General features: G+C 38.1%; 1 protein-coding gene across 1 annotated transcript in view; it reads right to left on the reverse strand.

The window, feature by feature from the left end:
• LOC131313135 (ankyrin repeat-containing protein At5g02620-like) overlaps nucleotides 1-20,428 on the reverse strand; it is a 65,301-nt gene that overhangs the window by 37,866 nt on the left and 7,007 nt on the right. The window contains exon 4 of the mRNA XM_058341266.1: nucleotides 9,325-9,396. Coding sequence (XP_058197249.1) covers nucleotides 9,325-9,396 — 72 coding nt within the window. The remainder of the gene's footprint in view (nucleotides 1-9,324; nucleotides 9,397-20,428) is intronic.

Below are 20,428 nucleotides of genomic sequence, written 5' to 3' on the forward strand. Positions count from 1 at the left end.
TAAGTCTATAACTCAGTTGGGCCAAATTTCTATACTAAACAACCTCAAGGGTGTAACTACAATAAGATAACCAATTACATTTAATGATTTGGGCTGAAACGTTACATTGAAAAAGAGCAGGGGGATAAGTGTAATTATAGTGTCAATTTTTCTAAAACTTCCAGCGGTGAACAGTTCCAAAAGAAAAGAAAAAAAAAAACATGATCAGCAAGCGCGGCTACAAACAGTGCGCAGTGTTTTTTTATTTTTTGTTTTTTCGGAAAATCTGGGTTTCGTTCGTTGAATTCCAATCTCGATTATTGTTTTGTTCTAGTCATAAAAACTAACATCTTAGCACATTAATATACCTAGAGAAGAGGTTGGAATGAATTATAATACCTTTAATCGGATCGAATTGATTTAAAAACGAATCTTGAATTTTGGGAAAGAAGACTTCGGATTTTTTTGATCGGGAGACTTTGGAACCGAATTGGACGATGCTTGGTGATGCTAGGAGTAGAAGGAAGAGATTGGAATGGTCGGATTGAGTTTCGGTTGAGTCTTGGTACGAAACCCACTTTTCTCTCTCTTTCTTTCTCTCTCTAAAACTCCATGGATTGGAACTTGATTTTCTTTGGTTTTTCTCTCTCTTTTGGACTGGTGGGGCGTGGGGAATATTTGTGGTGTAAATTTCGTGGATCAATGGGGTGGGGTATTTATAGGAGAATTTTGGTGGAAGAGAATAAGAGTGAATTTAATGGGGTTTGGTTCATGGGATTTAGAATGGACGAATTAGGCTTGATTTTAGGGTTAGGGAGAAAGTAGAGATTGAGTAGGAGACGGAGAGACGGAAGGAGTTTGTATTTGTGCATGCATGTAATTTGTGTGTAGGAAAATTTTAAAAAGAATACATGTATATATTACATGCATAATTGTATTTAAAAAAAAGAATTGCATTAAGGAAAATAATTCTAAATAATATTATATTTAGGCAAAAAAAAAATTGGGTCAAAAATCCGGGTCGTTACAACCTACCCCCCTTAGAATAATTTCGTCCTCGAAATTAGGGTGTAAGTTCTGGTGGAAACAGACGAAGGTAGTTGGCGTGCAAAGTTTCTGCTCATTCCCAAGTTAATTCCTCAATTCCTCGATGATGCCAAATGATTCGGACGGATTGAATGGTTTTACGTTGGATGCACTTCTCACTATAATCATGGATCTCTACGGGCTGTTTTCTCGAGAGTGACGTCTTCGTTGAGTTCAACATTTTCTTTTCGAAAGGTCAGCGATCTGGTCCTTTTATTGGCATAGGTCCTTTGCCAATTCTGCACAACTAGAAGTTGCTGGCGAATGATTTTGACCTTTTCTGTTGACTCTCTGGTCCTAATAGGCTTGCTTCTCTCAATTTAGTCCAATCGAATCAGTGATTGACAAGGTCGCTTCTACAAGCTTTGCATGGTGTTATCTCTATGTTGGATTAATAGTTATTGATGTAAGAAATCTTGACTAGAGGCAAATGTCGTTCTCAGCTTCTTTTAAAGTCCAATACACTGGCACAAAGTATGTCTTTTAAGATCTGGATCGTCTTTTAGGATTGTTCGTCTGTTTGCGGATGGAAGACAATGCGGAGGCGAAGATCGGTTCTCAATGCTTCTGCAGGCTTTTCTGAAAAAGTCAACGTGAATCATGAATCATGATCACATATATACGACACACTGTGTAATCGTATGATTTCTCGAATGTAGAGTCAGCTGAGAGTTTCCATTGAATCCATCATATGCTTTGGTATAAATGTGTGTATTTAGTCAAAAAGTTGACTATCACCCAAAATGAAGCGTTCAATTGTGGGGACCTAAGCAGTCTCGTCTCAAAATTCATGATGATGTATTTCCATTTCCATTCGAGTATAAGTAGGTTGTAGGGTCCCATCGGTTTCTGATATATTCTACTTTTACTTGTTCGTATGTGAGACATGTCAGAACGCATTTGGCTATGTCCTTTGTTCTACCCCACCAGTATTGTCGGCAGAGATCTTAGTATGTCTTGGTGCTCTCTTGGTGGACGGTGAAATTGAAAGGATGGAACTCCTTAAGTGCTGCTTTCCGAAGGGTACTAATGTCTAGTACAAAAATTCTTTCTTGGAGGCGAAGGCTTTTATCAACATGGATTGTCTATCCGGCTGCTGCTTTTTTTTTTTCCAGTTAATAGTTGATATGTTCTGTGGTTGGCTGCAGCTTGAATCCGCTGATGGCTTTCCATCATCTCCCATTCTCCGGTAGCTAAACTAGTCACTTCTCATCGAATTTTTTTTTTGTGACTCAGTGCATCAGTGACCTCATTTGCCTTTCTTCGAACTGCTCTCCATATAGATAATGTCGTCAAGATCTTAGGACGAACACTACTGCTGTCCACTCCAAATCATGAGTTAGATAATTCTTTTCATGCGGTCTCAATTGTCGGAATCTGTAAGCGAAGACCTTTCCATCTTGCATGCGTACAGCTCCCTATTCGTCTTTGAATGCATCGCATTACACTGTGTACCCCACGTTCTGCTCGAAAATGGTTAAAATGTGACACTTGCTTTTTCTTAAGCTCTTGGAACGACTTTTCGGTTCAGTTGAGTCAACGGTTTACCCAAAATGGAGAAACATTGTACGAATCTTCTGTAGTCGCTAGCTAATCCCAACAAACTTCTTATTTCAAACATCGTTGAGGGTCTTTTCCAGTTCATGATCGCTTCTACTTTGCTGCCATCGACTGAGATTCCTTTCTCTGACGCTACGTGTCTTAGGAATTTGACCTTCTTTTTTTTTTAGAATTCACACTTGATGGCCTTTGCATACAAATAATTGTCTCGGAGTACTTGTAGGACAATTCTTAAGTGGTCTTCGTGTTCTTTCTTCGTTGGAGAGTATACGAGAATGCCACCAATGAACACTACTACAAACTTGTCCAAGTATGGCATAAAAATCTTGTCCATCAGATACATAAAAATGGTATGGGCATTGGTTAGTCCGAACGGTATGACTACGAACTCAACTCGTAGTGTCCATAACGTGTGCAAAACGCAATCTTAGACATGTCACAATCTCTGATTCTCAATTGATGATATCCTGATCTTAGATTAACAAGTCGACCCCTTTCAATTGGTCGAACAAGTCATCTATTCTTAAAAGAGGGTATCGGTTCTTGATTTGTGACTCTGTTGAGTTGGCAATACTCGATTTAGGGTCGGAGTGTTTCTTCTTGACATATAGGGCAGGGGCTCCCCAAAGTGAAGTACAGGGTCGAATAAAACCCTTTCCTAAAAGTTTCTGTAGTTGCGTTCTCAACGTCCGTAGTTCTGCTGGAGCCATAGAAATTTGGACCGTGCGGGGCTGTAGCTCGATGGTGAAATCCATTTCTCTTGGCGGCAGTAGTCTTGGCAATTCCTTAGGAAACATGTCCTAGTATTTGTAGATGATGTAAGGAAGGCCCAATTCCATACGATCTGTTTCTTTCAACTTGAGTCTTGCTAACCATTCAGAGGGCTTATCACGCCACTTTGCTTTGTGCGTGTTAGGTGTAAAAAGATCTTGTCTACCCCCCTTAAATGAGTAAGACCTCACTTGCGAAAAATGATTTTTTTTTTCCGCTTCTCCTATCACTTTCAATAATAGCGCCATTGACTAATAGTCGAACCTTAACGTCAAGGTCAATTCCTTTTGTGACCTAAGAGTCACAAGTCAAACGTAGGGCTAAGATTCCTTCTACGATGATCTATCCATCTTTTAGGGACGAGAGGCGTTCGGAGCTTGAGGTTGGAGTGTAGGTGTGGCGGTAATCGCTTGTATGAGTTGCACAACCCAATTGATACTCCGTCTTGCGTTAAGGTTTAAGTTAGCATTCGCGCAAGCATTGTTGTTGACGTAGGCAACGTTGTCATTGGAATCAGGGTTACAAGTATTGTCCTTGCTGGTGGTTGACAAAATGACTGTAGAGAATGATATCGTTGACCTTTTGTGCCAATCTTGTAATGACTGCTCTATGAGGTTAGGTTAAGGGTTTTGAGGTTTCTAAATATCTAGTTCTCGAAAAGGAGTTTGTGCAACAACGTTCTCTCACTGATCTTTCTCTTTTTGATCTATTTTCGACCATTATCTAACTAGAGAAAGGGAATTCTTCTTTGACAGGTGCTATATTTACTGAATATCCTCTTTGTCCTCTATTGTAGAGATTTTGTCTCCTTGCCTTCTTCATACTGGGGTTCTTCGTCTCGTTTGATTGGCCAACCAATTATAAAAGGAATGGCTCCTCCATCGCTTCCTTCTAATCGGAGTCAACGTTGATTCCATAACTCACCGGAGTTTGAATTGCGAAAAGTAAATAAAATATTTATATGATATACTTAGGTAAGATATGTCGTGGTTTAAGGAAGTAATAGAAACAGTAAACGTTTGGCTATTCGGATTTACGCTTTTAGAGTATGGTCTACCCAATCTACCCTAGGCCGAGTGTTGAACCTATGCTCTGATACCATTTGTAACGCCCCGACTTTTCGGAAGCAATATAAAATAAAATCTTAAGAAAATTTGCTAAATAAATATAATTTTCCAAAATAAAGTTTAGCTATTACAGTCACAAGATAAATTTACTGATTCAAAATACATTAACTTCAGAGCTGACTCTAGGCTAGATACAAATTCGAAGCACACTTGATCTTCGTTCCTGATATTCTTTCCGTGTCGAACTGCACCATCTTTGAATCCTCTCCAGTGAATCCTGCGCCCTCTGGCAAATTGATCGCCGAAGCAAACGATTTGCCAGGATACAGACGTATCCGTGAGTGATAAATCACCCAGTAGAATAATCCAACCCAACCACCCCTTTTACTTTACAGTTAGCAAGCAGCAGGATAATAGTAGTGCGAAAAAGCAAGACAGAGTTTGTTCCACATAAACCAGTTTATTACTATCCATTAACTTATCGTGTAATCTAAGATCTCCTCCACGGGATCTTTCCTTCCACAACCGCTAGCCATGCTCGGTCCCATGAGGTCACTTCCCTTTGCTGTCTCAGGTACACCTAAGTTATATACCGAGTGGCACCCCAATAACTACAACAAGGGGAAAGCTTATCATGCCTGAATCACAACTATGGTTCGCCTATCTTATATACCACTTCACCATCATCACTGGACACACGCCAATTTATCAATTCATCACTGGACACACGCTAGTTTCAATCTCATCACAAATCTCAATACTACGCCTGCAGGCAATCTAGAAATAAAACTTTTCAATTCATTCATTACTTAGCACCGTCTAAGTGAGTTCTATTTGCATATCATCCCATGTCTCTAGGGTCCAATCTAGCACTCAAATCAAGTATCAATGCAATATACAACAAATTAATAATAATTAAAGTAATTAATAAACAATGTAATCACGCAACTTATTCCGTTGCCCTTAATCTTGTATGGTCAAGAAGTAAATATTATTAACAGAAATCTTTATTAATAAAGAAAAATAATTTTGTACATTTACTAGTAACTCTAGGCCTATTTTTTTTTTTGAATTTAAATTAACATATTAGTGATAATATAACGATGGGGTCGGTCGAACTGGACAATTAAGTAACCTAAGGGCCTAATTGTTTTAAGTCTATAACTCAATTGGGCCAAATTTCTATACTAAACAACCTCAAGGGTGTAACTGCAACAAGATAATCAATTACATTTAATGATCTGGGCTGAAACGTTACATTTAAAAAGAGCAGGGGGATAAGTTCCAAAAGAAAAGAAAAGAAAAACATGATCAACAAGCGCGGCTACAAACAGTGCGCAGTGTTTTTTTGTTTTTTGTTTTTCCGGAAAATCTGGGTTTCGTTCGTTGAATTTCAATCTCGATTATTTTTTTGTTCTAGTCATAAAAACTAACATCTTAGCACATTAATATACTTAGAGAAGAGGTTGGAATGAATTATAATACCTTTAATCGGATCGAATTGATTTAAAAACGAATCTTGAATTTTGGAGAAGAAGACTTCGGATTTTTTTGATCGGGAGACTTTGGAACCGAATTGGACGATGCTTGGTGATGCTAGGAGTAGAAGGAAGAGATTGGAATGGTTGGATTGAGTTTCGGTTGGGTCTTGGTATGAAACCCACTTTTCTCTCTCTTACTTTCTCTCTCTAAAACTCCATGGATTGGAACTTGATTTTCTTTGGTTTTTCTCTCTCTTTTGGACTGGTGGGGCGTGGGGAATATTTGTGGTGTAAATTTCGTGGATCAATGGGGTGGGGTATTTATAGGAGAATTTTGGCGGAAGAGAATAAGAGTGAATTTAATGGGATTGGGTTCATGGGATTTGAAATGGATGAAATAGGCTTGATTTTAGGGTTAGGGAGAAAGTAGAGACTGAGTAGGAGACGGAGAGACGGAAGGAGTTTGTATTTGTGCATGCATGTAATTTGTGTGTAGGAAAACTTTAAAAAGAATACATGTATATATTACATGCATAATTGTATTTAAAAAAAAGAATTGCATTAAGGAAAATAATTCTAAATAATATTATATTTAGGCAAAAAAAAAAATTGGGTCAAAAATCCGGATTGTTACACTAGGAGTCAGGATGGGCCTGTCGTGTTCTGTGGTCTGTTCTGTGTTAGTTTGGTTTTGATTTGAGCTTTGCACCCAAAATTCTGTTCTGTGTTAGTTTGGTTTTGATTTGAGCTTTGCACCCAAAATTCCTAAAATATTAGGAAAAATGACGGCCCAAGACATGTTTTGATATTTAATATCCACTAAGAACATTTTCAGCATTGACAAATGTTCTCAGCATGTTCCTAACGGATATTAATTATCAAAAAACGTCATTGGCCGTCATTTTTCCAAAATACTAATTTTTGCTGTTGGTTGGGCCTAGGCATGTTGGGCACAAAATTGGATTGTTGTTAGGATTGGGCTGTCTAGGTTGGGCCTGTTAACCCAATTGCATTGTACGGCAATCAGTTTTTTTTTTTTTTTTTGATCCGCCGGCAATCAGTTAGATGCGAGAAAACTCACATGGTTATCCTTCAAGCAACAACCGAAATTTGACCACTCATGTAGACCACTCTTATTCGATTTCCTTTTACATTTCCACTTGTAATTAACATGTTATATGGTGAAGTTAGATGTCATGGATGAAACTTATGTGGGTGCTAGATTAGAGTATTACTATTTGATTTATCCAATTTTTAAGTTCTTTTTGTACTTCCTTAGAAGTTAAGAAGATCCCGAATACAAGGGTGTAGTGTGTAATTTGAGCAGTCAATTCTAGAACCAATGATCCAAATTTCGAAAGGTTTCCTATAGGTGGACGATACGTTTAGCATATGTAGACCATTGAAAATGCTTTGGGACACATCTCTTAGTGCACGTACCCTTACACTACAAGTTCTACGATTCCGAAACATTACTATCTTGACTGATATGATAATGTATTTCCTATTGATTTTATTTTATTTTTAAGGACAAACAAAATACAAATAATATAATGATGTGAGTACAGATACAACTTACATGGCCCCGTAGGCCTAATAAAGAGAAAAATCAAAACATCTAAAAACCAAATCAAGCAATAAAAGGAATTTTTCTGAAACTTCGTCGCTGAAGCCACCAGATTGCTAGAACTTCGCCGGAAACTTGTCAAAGAACCACTTGTCTCTTTGGTTAGAAACCACCCATAACAATATCGCGAACGAAACTTGATTTTATGGAAGTAGTGAGCCCAAAAATCTGTGAAGGATACACGAAGGAAAGCATGTTCTCCTTCAAAGTGGGAGAAAAGCTCTCAAACCCTTGTTCCTATGCATAAAATAGGAGTGTTTTTGGAGCTTGCCGAAAAAGTCAACAAAGAACACCGGAGGAGTGCTGGAAATCAAATCTTAAGAGAGAAAAGCTCTCGAGCTCCCACATATCAATCTTATTTCTGTTTGGGGTGATTCTGCATCAACTCAAACCAGACTCGTCCCTGGGCATAAGCTCATCAGGCAACCTCCTTGGGCCTCTAGCTTTTGACCCAATAATTGGCATCCAAATATCAAAAGACAATAGTTAGTATTATTTATATCAATAATACTTCATATAGAATAGTGTAGCTCAACTGTAAGAATAGAACCTAGCTTCCAGGCTTCCAGCTACAAGATTGCGTGTTCGACTTTTAATGCCTACTTTTTAACGAGAAAGTATTTTGAACTTCTAAAACAAAATGGTATTGATTGATAGAGGTCAGATTCGAACTTCACGACATAAAAAACCTTGAAGGATTACATGAGGTCAGCCACCGCACCACAAGCCTATCTTGTGTGTTACAGACTAAAATCTCATTGTAGGATGCATTGGACCATGGCTAGTGGCTACCCCATCCAACTATATATTTGGTCTTGATCCTATTTACATAAGCACCTACAATTTTCCGTAAAGAGTAGCAATTGGGACAATAATAGAATTGAATCACAATTAAATAGTTTGGAAGAGTGGGAAATCAAACATTGGAAAGCCTAGCTAATCAATCCTATAGTCTTTTTTTTCCCGGATGAGAAGAAATGATTCACATTCAATAAAGTCCAACGGTACGTACTTACAAAAGATTCTATCCAAAATACAATGACAAAAATCCAGGACAATAACAAACAAAGTAACAACAAAGCTAGCACCAAAGTAAGAGAGCTATCTCTCTCATCTATACATCAGTCTCACACTCTCAAACACATGCCATCTCAGTGAGGGAAAGGGGAGGAGTCGCTCTTCCATCTCTCGCACGTAGGAGATTGCATACAATTGGCAAACCACCAAGCAGACTCTGCGGGTTGAATCCCATAATCCTTCTGATGGCCTTCATTTTACTCTTCTTCTCTTCCACAAAAATTGTTACCAAGTTAAATTTGTGATTCAGTAGGAGAATTGACATCAACCCCGTCCACACTATAACTCCAATCTTGATGGTATAACCGAGTGATCGAGGGGTCCCTTTTAGGAGTAACCACAAAGGTTGAAAACGCGTATGTGGTTGCGATTGTTGTAATTGCCACCCACATGGTCACCATAAGGAACCACATTGCAGCCTTGTTCTTGAAACCTAATCCACTGATGAGCAACAAAATCGTGCTCAAGGATGCCACGAATCCAATCGTGTTAAACCAGAGGAAGTACGGATAAAAGCTTTTATGATGATAAGCCATCACGGATTCACCGGCTACGTGCCCATCATCGTCTTGCTAGACGCCACCAAGAGAGTTCACCCCAGCTTCGAATGCCATTGTCACAATAAGTACTACCACAACCATTAAAGGATCCCTTTTCTTTGCGAGCCAATCGCCACCTACGAGATCCTTCATCTGTTCGGCAGTGGCTTGTCGAAGCAAGTCTTCGATATGATCCACTTCTTTCTGATCTGATCCAAAGAGCAAAAGGTCCATTGCTATGTGTACACTTGAACGTCGTCAGGACTGATGATTGAGAAAATTGAGCAGTGAGAATTGCAGTAGAAGGCAGCGGGTTCATTTTGAAAAATAATTTACAGAAGATTTAAGGGTAAGTCACTTTCATCCAATTGATGAAAAATGTTTTACATGTAAAATATTTTCCTCATTTTTTACACCACCCAAACACTGTAAAATAGGTATGACATTTTACCAGAAAATATTTTATGGCTAAACAAACAGAGCCTAATTGTCAATTCTATGAATGTGACCACTGTGTTTAAATTTTATTTGGAAATTTTTTTTCGAAAAATGAGGAAAGTGCTAACCTATTAAAACATTATTTACTTGCTGTCCAGACTCTAGCATAGATCAAAGGCTGTAAAGTATAATTACAAGAAAATCAGGATCTAGCGACGATCAAAAGCGTCACTAAAGAACACAAAAAGCGTCGCTAAAGGCTATACCAATGGTTCACCAACCGTCGGCCAAACTGTCGCAATATATCCATCACTATAGAGGTATAGCGACGGTTTTGACGAGCGTTGGTATAGATTTTTTTAGTAACGGTTTCTTTAGCAACACTTATAACCGTTGCTAAAGACAATTTTTTTTTATTTTTGACAAATCACCGTTGCGGGACGTAATGACCACGTGTCCAACATGTGGTGCTGATGTGGCATCCACATGTCACCTGCGTGGCGCTGACGTGTCAACCCCGTGTCGCCCGCATGGTGCGTACGTGGTGTCCGCATGGCAACATGCAACAAATTTTGCTCCTCCTAGAAATCGAACCTAGGACCTCGCGTTCTTGCACGCACACGCGAACCAGCTGGGCTAGCACATCACTTGTGTTAAATGAAGCACCAACTAATATTTATACTATATTAACCAAATTTTTCTTAATCCAATTTTTTAGTAATGGTTATTACAAACCGTTGCTATAGTTCGGTTTATAGTAATGGTTATTGGAAACCGTCGCTATAGTCCAGTTTTTAGTAACAATTATTAAAAACCGTCGCTATAGTTTTGTAATCTAGTAACGGTTGCATGAAAACCGTCGCTATAGTCTTGTTCCTAGTAACGTTTTGCAAACCGTCACTATACACCATCTATACCGACTGTTTAATAATGATATTGCAAAAAAACGTGACTTAATCCACTCATTTAAAAAAATTTAATCGGTATTGGAGCTGGTGCTTTAACCATTGATGGGTGATGACCTTGGAGCATCTCCACTAGTTACTAGGCAAAATGCCTACCCAAAAGCCAAATACACTAGTATTTTAGTTTGCCACAATAGCCATCAACACCCCAACTGAAGAGGGATTCTGCCAAACAAGCAGAATTAGCTACCCCGAACTCGTGCAAAGCACATGAGTTGTACAGGGACACCACGTGAGGGTAAACAGTAGAAACTGAGCATAAAAATTGGTTGGTGGCACCACATAAGGGTGCACGGTTGTTTTGCCGAACAAATTGTTTGGACACAGCTTCATACTCGAACAGAGGGCAAACCCTAGTGGAACCGCCTTAAGGGGTAAGGCAGTGGAGGCATTCCAAAAGGTTTTAGAAGGAAGATCTTAAGTGATAGGCAAGCATCCCATGAACTAAGGGATGAATATTGAGTTCCCATATGGAGTAGGATTCTATATGAGCTAGGTTTCCTTGCAAGAAAGCCCAAGAAGGGAAGAAACCTTGGAGAACAAGTTAGCCCTACTCTATAATTACGAGGTCACACCTGTAGGTGAAGGTATGTTGCAATTCACTATTATAGCATTGGTAGCTCAGGTTTCCATATGTACGAGATACTAATTTAGACATCAGAGGACCTTTGCTGACGAGAGGCAAAGATGCGCTCAATGGTTTCTTTTGTAGAGTTAGGGTTCAAGCAAAGGGTACATACAATGTGGTCTCATCTAGTTAGGTGTTGTTCAACACTCATTCAAAGAACAAATTGATTGATTAGCTTTATCAAAGACGTACACTGAATTTAACCAGAGATCGGGTTTTGAAAAATCCAATGAAATAAACTCACCATGAGGAAGGATGAAAAATCATTGCTGACTGATGTTGGAACCATTGCTAGAAAATTGCAGACAATTGCAATATTATTGGTGTTTACTGTTGTGTATTATTGTGTACTGTTGTAAGAAGTATAATTGGTGTTTATTGTTGGTGTGTTCTGTAAAATAGTAGTAGGAAAGTCTGTATAGCAAGTGTGATGTAGTCCTTTATGGGTAGTAAATGCTGTGCATGAATAGTAAATTCTATGTGTAGCAAATGCTAGCAGAGGAAAAGTGTCGTACTATTGACATGAAGCAATAGGTGCAGCTGTGAATAGTAAAGTAACATTATTAGTGTTCTGTGTAATGATGTAAGCATCCCCTCCTTACGCCTATAAAAGGAGGGTTCTCCCCATTGTAAAAATCAAGCTAGTAATCAAGTCAGTCAGTTTCATAATAATATTATGTATCTTGTGTTCTCTCTTTGATCCTAACCTACTTTGTGTTTGTACGCACTTCGTGTCTGTCCAATTAGTAATCAAGTTAGTCAGTTTCATAATAATATCCTGTGTCTTGTGTTCTCTCTTTGATCCTAACCTATTTTGTATTTGTACCCACTTCGTGTCTATCCAATTTGGTATCAGAGCCATGTTCATTCTAGCGTAAACCCGTCCTCTGGGATCTTCTTTTCCAAAACTACTTCAAATTTTTTCTAAGGAAAAAAAAATTGAAGCATATGCTCTGTGGTTGCCTTTTAAAGGATCCTCCACATCAGAAACTTCATTAACTATTTTGGCTAAAGAATTTTGTATCAGTTGGTTAAAAGTACCTTGAGACTTTTGGCTTTTGAGCGGTGTGTCTCGGTTTATCTACCTTAGTATACAGAATTTTATTAATCAAAATTGGTTAAAAGATTTTACATTGAAAAAGAAAAGATTTGTTGTATGAGGAAACGAATAACCCAGACTTTTATCCATAAAAAATGAATCATTTGTTTTTCACCTATTCCTCTGCTACCTCCTCTTTAGTTCCTTCACGATCATCCACCAGTAGAAATTCCTCAACTTCTTCTTCTAATCTTGAATACTTGTATGAGTTTGAATATCTACCTGATGATAGTAACGTTCCTCTTACTGATCTTCCTTTCCTAAACCCATATAATGTCTTTGTCAGACCACAAATCTCTGTAAAAAAGACAGTCACCCAACTCTTTTCAACAAAGCATCCAACATTCGTAAAAGAGTATGTCCAAGCCTCCAAGTTTGATCAATGTTTCATAGCAGCTACAGAAGCTGAACAACTTTTACCTTTAGAAATCCCAGTTGATTTGCCTCGTCTTTGGCAACAACAAGGATTTACTCATCTTCACTTTGGTACAATCAGACTTACTGTCACTTTCCATGGCCGAAAAAGTTTACCTGTTATTCTAGACTTGCTCTGGTAGACACCAGGTTCATACAGTATCAGTATGCATGTATTGCTACTGTCCAAATCAAGCTAAATGCTGGAACTGTAATCTTTACCTTTTATCCCGATTTCAACATGCCACTAGCAGATCCTCATTTGCTATCAGCTTTGAAAGTGCAAGTTTAAATTGGTGGTGCCTCCCAAATTTCTACCACATATGCAGCAACCCTTCACTACCAAATGGCCTATCGCCTTCAAAACCATGCCTTTAACATGTCATTACCTTCCTCCACAAATGAAGACCTTTTTTCTAACTGTCAACGCACCTCACTAAGCTTCCTGTGTCCATGTTCCATGACAGATTTTCCGTCCTGAGCTTCTCAAGCTTCTTCCAGAGTCTTGGGTTACAGCTTATGAGAAAAACCAACAAAAGCCCATACCAGTTCAATCCTCAAATCCAACTTTCATCCGAAAACTTGATGGTACAATGGAGATTTCATTCCCAAAAGAAGTCTCCGCCTCATCCTCCACCCATCCTGTCATTTTTTCTCTCAAGAATTGACATGTTTGTAGGCGGTTCTCGACTTGGCCCTCCAATCAAATATTTTCAACCTAATGGCCTTCCAGTCTTCTATTTCAAAAATTCAGAAACAAGTCATTGTTATTTTGATGTCTATGATTGTGATGAGTATCTAGAAGACAGTCTTCTAGAAGATGAAGAAAACTTTGAAGAACCATGCCCCATATGTCCTCCGTCACCTCCCACTCCTTGTAAATCTCCACCTCCTCTTCAACCTCCATCTGATGATGGTCATTCGAGTCAACCAAGTGGGTGTTTTATGTTCATCTCATCTTCTTCCTGGACTGAAGCAGATTTCACTCCTTTGGAATTTTATAATTCTCAAGAAAAAACGACTCACCGGCATAAAATTCCAAACCCTATTACCATTCTCCCTGATGGTAATACCAAAGCAGTGTCGACAGCAGAAGCAGCAATAAATTGACAGTCAGCAAATTCTTTGGCTCAAAACAAAATTCTTCAGAGAATTGCTAACTCTCAGCAAAATTTGGAGAATGTTATCCATAAGAAGTTATCATCTTTAGAACTTCTTATAAGAGATTTGCAGCAGAAAATTCAAAATATTCACCAGGAACTTCTCCATATAGCATATGCCAACCAAGCATTTTTAACAGCTTTTTCTCAAAAAGATGCTGAAATGAAGCATTTAAAGAATCAGCTTCATTCACTTCAAGCTTAGCAGTATTCTCAGCAAAAAAGCTCTTTTGACATGTTCATATATTCCTCTCAACAAAGTTTGTTTGGGTATCCTCAAATGTCTCAACCCTTACCTCTATACCCCACCTCAGAATTTGGTGAGTCAAGCTCCATCTTTGAAAGCTCATAACTTTCCTTCCTCCACCAAAAATACCATCTCCACCAAAATTTTCTTTTTCAAGGCCCCAGATAAAGCTTATCTAACCTCCAACAGTTCCGTCTTCACCAACTACCTCTACCTTTATATATATTCCTACTATCTCAACTCCTTTTAAACCAGCTGATCCAAATTCAAAATCACTGTAGTTAATGGTTCAGTCAACTTCTAACCCTTCCAAAAATTCAATATCCACCCTCCTATATACCTTAGCCACTATACCAGAAACCTCCTCACCTGAACCAACCATTGAGTTTGATTCGGATTCTGAATCTACTCACTCTATTCCAATTTCTCATATTTTCATGATGAACCCAGATCTTTCTAAAGAATATGCTGAAGATCCTATTATTAAAGAAGGTTCTGAGTTTGATACACCTCCAGAAATCCCAACCTTTGATTCATTCTCACATTCCAACATTCATACCCAAGATTTCTCTTTTGATAACATTTCTCCATCAAAATGGCTGGATAAGGTTTATGAGATTCATACTTGATGCACTGTTACTATGTTTTCCCCAAATGCTACACTGAGTATTGTCATTACTAAGTGTACAGCAAAGTTCCTTGGCCGTCTTTGTCAATGGTACTTGGCTCTTGGTGAATATCGACAACTACAGCTTAAACAATTGCCAACCCTTGATCAATTCATCTCAGTCCTACATACTAAATTTTTTGGAGACCATAACAACACAAAATAGTTTGTTCAAGAAGAATATATCAGCATGAAATGCTCTTCATTCAAAAGAAAAGATCTAGAGACTCATTATGACCGTATGTCTCAAAGATTTTAACTTTTCAACGGTATGGATGATGTCAACCTCAAATAAGTCTTTCTCAATTCCCTTCGTGAATCATTGGGAAATGAGACAACAAGGTTACTTCAAACAAAATGATTGACGCTGAATGCAACATCTTTTGGCGATATTTACCAGCATTCTTTGATTGCCTTGAAAAAACTATGTAATCACCAGAAATTCCTCAAAACTCTTGAAGAACAAGGAAAACTTTTTAGAAAAGTGTGTGACCGACCAGACCTATCTATAAAGTGCAAAGACAAGAAGTACACTCGCCGTCCTTCATATTGAAAGTCCAAACACTTTCAGAAATGAAAGTTCTAGTCTCCTGGCAAGTTTTCAAAGTTTTCAAAATCTGGCAAGTTCTCACGTCGAAAAAAATGGAAATTTTTCAAGAAGAAAAAATTTAGAGGGCTGCGAAAGTCTGATCGCTGCTACATATGTAGAAAGAAATGGCACTATGCCAAACAGTGTCCAAATAAAGCAGTAAGAGACAAGATGGTGAGCTCTTTGGCTCTCATTGATGATGATCTTGAGGATGCTGATGTCGAACCTCTATTTTCTATTGATGATGAAGTAACGGCTGAAGCAGTTTTTGCATTTATCTTTTCTGATTCAGATGATTCATCAGAATCAGATGACTCTTCTGATGATTCTGACTCATTCTCTTATGAAATCCAAACAATTGGGTTCTTCAACTTCATGCTGGCTCAACCTTTAGCCAATGTCAAAATCCTGCTTGAAAAATATGAGAAACCCATACCAGTTATCGCTTTCTTTGATATTGGTGCAACAGCCTCCATTCTCAACCCAACAATCCTCCCCAGGTCCTATTGGCAATCGTGTTTTAGACCCTTTACAACAGCCAATAGAGAAACTTTTGTCATCACTTTGATTAGTAAGCCTATGACCATTCAACTTTTCCCAGGATACATCATAAAACACAAAGTCTATGATTCTGATCTCCCAGGAAAAGATTTATTGTTAGGCTTTGATACCCTCCAAAATCTCAGAAAAATCTCCTGACTCCAAAAAGGTTTGAAATACAAAAACTATCTGTTACCCTGAACCACCCAACCAAATCTCTTTTCCATAGAAAATTTCTCTTCCATCGAAGAAGCCATAATCCAAATTTCTTGTACTAAATCTCAATCTCAGTTCCTCACCAAATGCTCCAATCCACTCTGAAAAAATCCAAATTTCTTTATTTCTCTTCCCTTTAAGAAAAATGAAGACATCAATCCCACCAAAGCCACCCATCATGGAATGAACCCGGAACATTACCAGCTTGCTTTTCAAAAGCTCCAGCAACTCCAGTCAGAAGGTTTGATCGAGCAGATAACCTTTCAGTGGGCATGTGAAGCATTTTATGTGAACAAAAGGACCGAAAAGATAAGAAGAAAGTTTCGTCTGGTTATCAACTACCAATCTCTGAATCATTTTTTACAGGATAACAAATTTCTTCTTCCTCGGAGAAATGTTCTTTTTGCAAACTTGCCTAAAGCTCAAATTTTATCAAAATTTGACTTGAAAGCAGGTTTTTGGCAGCTGGGCATTCATCCTGATGATCGTCCTAAAACTGATTTTTGCATTCCAGATCACCACTTCCAGTGGTCAGTCATGCCTTTTGGATTAAAAACAGCCCCATCTTTGTTTCAAAAGGCCATGATTCGAGTATTTGCTCCCATTCTATCCTAAGTCCTTGTCTACATTGATGACATCCTACTCTTTTCTCCAAATATTGAATCTCATGTTGTCTTACTACAATTTTTCATTCCCTGGTCCAAACCCATGGTATCATGCTCTCAAAGAAAAAAATGCTTCTTGCTCAACCAGAAATTGATTTTTTAGGGATACATATCTCTAAAGGTTAATATGCCCTCCAACCTCATATAGCCTCCCAACTTAACCATTTTTCAGATGAAAATCTTACAGTCAAACAAGTTCAACAGTTCCTTGGAATTGTTAACTATATGGCTGATTTCATTCCTAAATACCGTACTCATCTCTCAGCTTTACTAAAGAAAATTCCTCCTTCTTGGTCAGCCTTTTGTACCAAAGCTGTAAAAGACTTCAAAGCCATAGCCAAAACTCTTCCTCCATTAACCATACCTTCAGATGGGAAGAGAGTCCTTCAGATAGATGCCTCTGATCTATATTGGGGAGCAGTTCTTTTGGAAGAAAATTCAGAACAAAAGCGCAGAATTTGTAGATATAAAAGTGGTGCATTCTCTCCAGCAGAGCTTCATTACCACTCTATTTACAAAGAAATTCTGGCAATTAAAAGGAGCATTGAGAAATTTAAATTTCATCTAATTGTTCATCATTTTCTAATTGAGACTGATATGATGAGTTTTTCCAATATGCTCAAGTTCAAAAAGCAGCACCTTCCAAATGCACAGTTGCTCAGATGGGCAAATTGATTTTCCAATTGGAGTTTTGATGCTGTATACATAAAAGGAAAAACAAATGTCCTTCTTGATTTTCTGTCAAGGCTCAAAAAGAAATCAATCAGTTTTCAAAAACAAAACCATATCCTTTTGTTCCTGGTTGTTTCCAATAATTTCCTATTTTCACCCAGTTAATCTTCCTGTCCAGGTGTGTCCAAATGTGTTAAAATCTTTAACATCTGTGTATTTTCAAGTATGGTCTTGATGAAGGTCCCATAAAATGTTTATTTTTCCATCTTGTTTATCCCTTCCTCGCCCAGTTTGAAGTATCTTACCATAATGTCTTTTATTTCAAAAAAGAAGCATACCTCCTCTTATGGTATTTAGTCGATGTGTATACTATAAGTGTCTGTTTTAATAAATCAGCAGTATTAGTGTATCTGGCACATGCGGCGTTCAATCAAATCCATCCTCCAGAAGATTTCTTTTTAAAATTTCTCTTGCTCTTCGGAAGCATATCTTTCTGGCAATAGAAGATCAGACAAATCCCCAACAGTGCCGGCGGAGATCTCCAATTTGCTTTTTGGACAAGTCGCAACAACATGAGTCATCCCAATCCAGATAGTTCTATCACTTGGCAGAAGGAGTATCACACTATATTTCTCTCTGCATATCCAGAGTCTCAGAGCATCCAGAATGATAGTGGAAATTATCTTGTCATGACTCAAACACTGTGTTCATTTAATGGATTGAGACCTGCAGAAGTTCTCTCATCTCTCCTCTATTATGAATCTGCAAACTGAAAATTCAATGATACTTATCCGGAAGAATGGCGCCAAAATATCTGCTATCTTTTGGAACAATATTACTTGACCGACAGAACTGAAGACTATTCTGGAAGCAGTGGTTCAGATAATCCCGAATAACATCCCAGTGTTTAGGCCAGTTGTCTCTTTTGTATGATGCCCCCTTTCCATTTCTAGGAGAGGGTAATATTATTGGTGTTTACTGTTGTGTACTGTTATAAGAAGTATAATTGGTGTTTACTGTTAGTGTGTTCTGTAAAGCAGTAGTAGAAAAGTCTGCATAGCAGGTATGATGTAGTTCTTTATGGATAGTAAATGCTATGCATGAATAGTAAAGTTTATGTGTAGTAAATGCTAGCAGAGGAAAAGTGTCGTGCTATTGACATGAAGTAATAGGTGCAGCTATGAACAGTAAAGTAGTATTATTAGTGTTCTGTGTAATGATGCAAGCATCCCCTACTTACGCCTATAAAAGGAGGGTTCTCCCTGTTGTAAAAATCAAGCTAGTAATCAAGTCAGTCAGTTTCATAATAATATCCTGTGTCTTGTGTTCTCTCTTTGATCCTAACCTACTTTGTGTTTGTACTCACTTCGTGTCTGCCCAATTGTGATGGAACCCAGACAGGGGCGGAGGTAGCATGGGGGGCGAGGTGGCACGTGCCACCCCCATTTCGAAAATCCTCCCAATATATATATATATATATATTACACATAACAAGATTAAATAATATATATGCATAACAGTTTGCACAAGATAATGCTTTGGCAAAGCGGTAAACTGTCTTAAATTGAAGCTTGACAGTTGGTTCGAATGGCTCCACTTTTTTAATTCATGTTTTTAATTAAATCCTAGCTATTGGATTCTACTACTATTTGAGTTATGGCCTAAATTCCAAAAAGATTTGTAATTTTTTCTAGTAATTTCAAAGGAACCTTACCCATTTAGATATAAAACTTTTACTTGACTCATGTGAACACATATTTTTTTTATAGACTAACGTGGTAGACTATACGACTAGGTATTAATGAGTATATGGAAAAAAATACTTTGTAAAAATACTATAAAAATTGCAATTTAGAGAATGGTCTCTTCGGATCAAGGAAAGTTAGTATCGTAATATCTTGCATTTGCATAATTTGCATATCATTAGAGAGTTGAAGCAAGCCTTTAGTAATTTTTTTTAAAAGGGTCCATGACAGAACTTATTATATGACCCTACTATACTTAATTTTTTGTTCATATTTTTTCGTAGAACATCTAGCTATGTTTTCATTGAATGGTGCCACCCCCGCGTTCGAATCCTGGCTCCGTCCCTAAACCCACAGAGAGAGAGTGAGCGCGCGCTGACTACTGCTATAGTAAGTCACTAAACCTAGCAAATTCCAACCCTCAAATGTAGCAAGTCTATGCCAAGTCTGTTGCATCTAGTATTTATTTAGCATTGCCAACTATTTACATTGTATTGAATTTAGTTTTTTTTCCTTTCGTTTTCAGAACTCTCTCTTATAATCTGATGCAATTAAGTACTTTTACAAGCTGATGCAAGTTCCTAGGGATTAAGTGATGGGGCTTTGGACCTTGGTACCAGTTCTAAACTTGTACTAATCGGGTAGTCGTGATTTGGAAATGTGTTACTGGTTTCAATTTGGTAGTTGTGGTGATTTGTAATCTGGAAAACAGGGGAGGAGAGAGGTTGCTCTCTTGAAAACAGGGGAAACGTTATTTGTTTTTTTCGATGTTTTTTGCTTGTTGGAAATGTTTTTTCGATTTACGATTGGTTGCTGGAAAATTGGAAATGGGCACAAAATAATTATGAAAGCTTGTTTTATATGGCCCGGTGGCTGGTGGAAGCTCGAAGCTCAAAGGTGGATATGCCCAAAAATTAAATCCAGTTTAAAAGTTTACAGGCTAACAGCCCAAAATAATTAAAGAAGTGAAAAGAAACGACCCAGAAATTAAATCTAACCCAAAAGAGAAATGGCCCAATCTGCCAACCGGACCGAACCCGACAAACCCAACCCGGAAAAAATCCGACTGTGGCCAGCCCTAGCTTAGGCTGTTAGAGATGCTCCTAGGTCAACCCTCCAAACCACGCTCCCTACCCTTGGTTACACACAAACTTGATAATTTTTATCGAGCTTACCACTACAACAAACTACTCAAA

This window comes from Rhododendron vialii, chromosome 13a (genome assembly GCF_030253575.1).
Source record: "Rhododendron vialii isolate Sample 1 chromosome 13a, ASM3025357v1".
Classification (NCBI taxonomy): domain Eukaryota; kingdom Viridiplantae; phylum Streptophyta; class Magnoliopsida; order Ericales; family Ericaceae; genus Rhododendron; species Rhododendron vialii.